At 43.3% G+C, this 4,456-nt stretch overlaps 1 protein-coding gene across 1 annotated transcript in view; it reads left to right on the top strand.

Moving 5' to 3' along the window:
- CDK7 (cyclin dependent kinase 7) overlaps positions 1 to 4,456 on the top strand; it is a 26,856-nt gene that overhangs the window by 15,751 nt on the left and 6,649 nt on the right. The window contains exons 7-9 of the mRNA XM_018569173.1: positions 107 to 225; positions 1,400 to 1,499; positions 2,793 to 2,879. Of these exons, the coding sequence (XP_018424675.1) occupies positions 107 to 225; positions 1,400 to 1,499; positions 2,793 to 2,879 (306 nt within the window). The remainder of the gene's footprint in view (positions 1 to 106; positions 226 to 1,399; positions 1,500 to 2,792; positions 2,880 to 4,456) is intronic.

Here is a 4,456-nt window from a genome sequence, read left to right as displayed (position 1 = left end):
TTTCCCCCCCCCCCCCCCCGTTTTCTTTCTATGCATGATAAAAAATATTTATGTGCTTTTATTTTTCCAAGTTGTGATAAGTTTGTAAATACAATTTGCGTTCTAGGATTTAAAGCCAAACAACTTGCTGCTCGATGAGAACGGAGTCCTTAAACTGGCCGATTTTGGTTTAGCCAAATCATTTGGAAGTCCAAACAGAGTTTATACCCACCAAGTGGTAACAAGGTATATAGTCTGTTCAGGTCGCAACCCTTTTTATGACATGTTTAGAATTTTATGATGCCCAGTTGCATGTGTTAAGTAGATGTGCAGGATTTCTTTTTTCATGTGTTTCTATATGGGTATTCCTTCAACACGTTACAACTGATGGTAAACAAAAAGTCGTCTACCGTGATGTAATGAAAACTTCCACTGCTGCCATGCATAACGTTTTAAAAGCACAGCAGTATGTTCTTTGGCTCCCCGCTAGGTACAGTTTCTCAATGTTTTATTGTACGCTTACACATTCTGCTATAGTCAGGTTTGTACCAAAGCACCTACGTTTTGCTCTTTTGGGCATCCAGCACAAAGAGCCGGCGGCCCATGTGGCTATGTAACATGTTTTTTTCTGGCTAGACAGTGTCTTTTGCCCAGCATGGAGAGACAGAAGATTCTTGGCCTGCCTGCCTTTATTTACCTTTGTTTAAATGAGATGTTTTTGTCTGAGGTGATTAAGTGAAGAGGCAGTGCTGAATTAGAATGAAATTTAACACAGTGCACTGCAATATGAAAAATGCTGCCGGTCTGATTTTTTTTTCCCATTCCATTGTCAACCTGTCCACTTTAAATATGTGCTGCCAAACAGCCGGCACTATGATAATCTTGCTGTTTAAACTTTTGCCCAGAAAAGCCTCCAGTGGGCCCTGATTGTGATTGCTTTCACTTTTGTATGAAGATCTCAACCTCTACATAAGCGCTACATGGCATAGCTGCCACCCACCCATCAAGTGCCTGGCCTAGGGGGGCTGTGCTGGTGGATGCAGTGCCCAAATTGAAGCCTTCACACAAGTGAAAATAAGTTTAAAATTGAGGGGACTTTCCTGGAGATATCAGCCTCCTTGTGGATCCTGCTATGGGGCAGCATTTTTAGATTGAGTAGGAAACATACACTTTAATGCGCACATTTGTTTATTTCTGTAGTGATTTTTGTCTTTATTGTAGCTAGGATGCTGTGTAATTGTGAGAGGCAAAAGATATGCCAATGCCGAGCATTTAAATAGGTTGCTGGAAGGGTGGTTGGGCGACTGTTGCACTTTTAAACATTGGGAGGTTTGTAGGAAATGTGTTCTTAGTACTATGTAAAATGTACCACTTCTAATGTTTCTGTTTTCTGAATTTCCTTGTTTTACCTTTTTAACAGGTGGTATCGGTCTCCAGAGTTACTGTTTGGTTCCAGAATGTATGGTGTGGGCGTTGACATGTGGGCAGTCGGTTGTATTTTGGCAGAGTTGCTGCTAAGGGTAATTTATATAAGCTTTTGTAAAATAGCAAACTGATGATTTCAACTTGGTGACGAGGAAGCATGGAGCCAGCTTCCCGACCAATCGGGAAGCCGGATGGCATGTAATCGCCACCCAGCTTCCTGATTGGTTGGGAAGCTGGCCAATCAGGAAGCCAGGTGGCGAGTCATTACCCGGCTTCCTGATTGGCCATAAAGACGGCTCCATGCTTCCTCGTCACCTAGGGAGCATGGAGACGGCTTCCCGGGTAATCGAGAAGCCCGGGGGCGAGTCATTACACGCCGCCCGGCTTCCTTAATGAGACTTCCGGTATCTGTATTCTGTATCAGCGAGTACCAAAAATAAATAAATATCGGTACTCCTACGGGATACTGAAAAAACTGTATTGGTGCATCCCTAATAAATGTAAAAAAAAATGATCTATCCTATCTATCTTATATTCTATTATTGTGAATTGTTCCTAAATTTATTAAAGAAGGAATCTGGGCATAATAAACATTAACCCTTGCAGTAGGGCTACCCTTGCCTGCAAGGGTAAAGTGCTTGTTTTGGTCTAGGGTCTGCAATAAAGATATACTCACCTGATCCTCAGTCCTGCAGCAGTAACCGCTCGCTTCTTTTCCCCTCCACTCTGACTGTGGAATGTCTCCAGCGTTCTCAACGAGGGACATTCCATAGGTCCTAGTAATATCACTTTGCCCGACAAAGGGGCCCTGTGAGGCTCCGAAACGTTGGTCATACGTCGTGCTAACGGTATGCAAATAAAGATGATATTCCGAAGCAGAATGGTGTGAGGACAACATATCTTCTAAATTCCACGGGTCCTCGGATCACCAGAGCCTGGGGTGGAAGCTGCCGGTCTAGAAGCCAGGTGTGACAGAGGATCAGGTGAGTGGTGTGATGTATGTGTTTTTTGTTTTTTTTTAAACTTTAGACCCTAGACCAAACCAAGCAGTTAACCCTTGCAATGTGAGGGGTAGACTTAATGCAAAGGTTAATGTTTAATATGCCTGGAATTAATTCTTCATTATTGTCTGATACCATTCAGTTCTGCATGAAGTCGCTCACTTGTACAAATGGAGAATTGAAAAAAAAAAAGTGCAGGGACTTCGTTGGTGTGATTGTCTTGTATTGGGTCAACCCATTGAAATGAATGGCCTGCTTGTACACATCGCACAAAAATGTGCGCATGCTGTCACACCTGTAAAAGTATAAACTGGAGCCTATTGAAGTATAACACAGTAAGGGTAGCACTGATTGTTCTTTTTTTTTTTTTTTATTCTATTCTATTAGGTGCCTTTTCTGCCTGGGGATTCTGATTTGGATCAACTCACAAGAATATTTGAAACACTGGGTACAGCAACAGAAGACCAATGGCCTGTGAGTATCCATCATATCCCATATCCTTATGCCAGAATATCCTACTGACATGACAGCTGCACAGCCCTTGTAACTTTGTCCATATAAAAATTGTGCATGAGTATTCACTCTATTGGACTTTTGTCCAATATTTTGTAGTGTTACAGCCTAAAATGTGATTTCATTGGTATGTTACCAGTTCATGGACACCACTTGCTTTTACACTAAGAAGATGCAAAATATTTTATTAGACCACAAATATGCAACCAACAAATGCCTGCTTTTTTGTTTTGGAAGTATTCACAGCCCTAAGTGACAGTTTGGTAGAAGTGCCTTTGGCTGCAAATACAGCTGCAAGTCTTTTGGATTGGGGCCCTTGGAGAACAGCACACAAGTTCTCAATTGGGTGGAGGCCTGTTTTTTTACTGGGCTATTCCATGAACTGTGGTTTATGGTTTTAGGGCCAGCCACACCATATCGAGTGTGTTCCCGTGCGGTTCGAGCCCAGAACGCACTGGGTCACATAGATCAAGCCAGGCAGCGTTCTGGGGTAGGAGGGGGCGTGGCGGTGCCATTCATGTCAATGGCACCACAGTGCGATTGCCCGCACCGCTGCCCGAGATACAGGAATGCCCTCCATTCCAGTGCATTGCGGTCTGAAAAAATGGTGCACGCAGCATTTTTTCAGATCACACTGGAACGGAGGGCATTCCTGTACCTCACCTTCCGGTGCGGCCGATCGCACTGTGGACAGAGGGTGTGTCTGCTGTGCCATTGATATGAATGTCACTGACATGCCCTCCCGCCCCAGAACGCTGCCCGGCTTGCTCAATGGTTCCAGTGCGTTCTGTGCTTGAACCGCACTGGAATGCACTGGATATGGTGTGACAGGGCCCTTAAAACTTCCCAGTGTAGCTTTGGCTGTGTGTCTGCTTTTACTTCAGTCTCTACCTTGCAGATTTAGAGCTTTTCCTTCAAAATTGCCTGTATTTGGCTCCATCAGTCCTGTCCTCCAGCCTCCCAATCCTTGCTAGTGTAATCCCCAGAACATGCTCCTCACCCCATTTAATTTGGTTATATCCAACTGGTGGCTTTTTATGTTTTGCAATTCATGCAGGGCTTTGCACAACACACCTGCTGGGTGTGTACACACTACAAAGGTGTTTAGATTCCACCCATAGATCATGCTGGGAGGGAACACACTACAGAGGTGTATACATGTTCGTGGTGTGTTTATAAGGTTAGGAAATCAACCCCTTAGTGTCTTTTTTCATAGAAAAAAAAAAAATATAAGACACTGTCTTATTTTCGGGGAAACACGGTATATATATAGCACTGTATATATATAGCATATATATAGCACTGTGTGGTTTTCCATTTGCATTCTCACTTTGTAGGCTGGGTTCACACCTGGCGTTCCAAATTGGAGCGTTTTTATGCTCAATTTTTTTTAGCACGTTTCAAAACACGTTTTTTTGTTCACTGCTCGTTTTTTAACCTCCCTGGCGGTATGATTTTTAAAAATTTGTTTCCCCCTTTTTTTCTCAATTTTTTTTTTTTTTTTTTTTTTTAACCTTCCCGCCCGTTCCGTCCCCCCT

Source organism: Nanorana parkeri, unplaced genomic scaffold (assembly GCF_000935625.1).
Source record: "Nanorana parkeri isolate BGI_ZX_2015 unplaced genomic scaffold, ASM93562v1 scaffold34, whole genome shotgun sequence".
NCBI lineage: Eukaryota > Metazoa > Chordata > Amphibia > Anura > Dicroglossidae > Nanorana > Nanorana parkeri.
The sequence above is the reverse complement of the archived record's forward strand: the minus strand, read 5'-3'. Positions and strand labels throughout refer to the sequence as shown.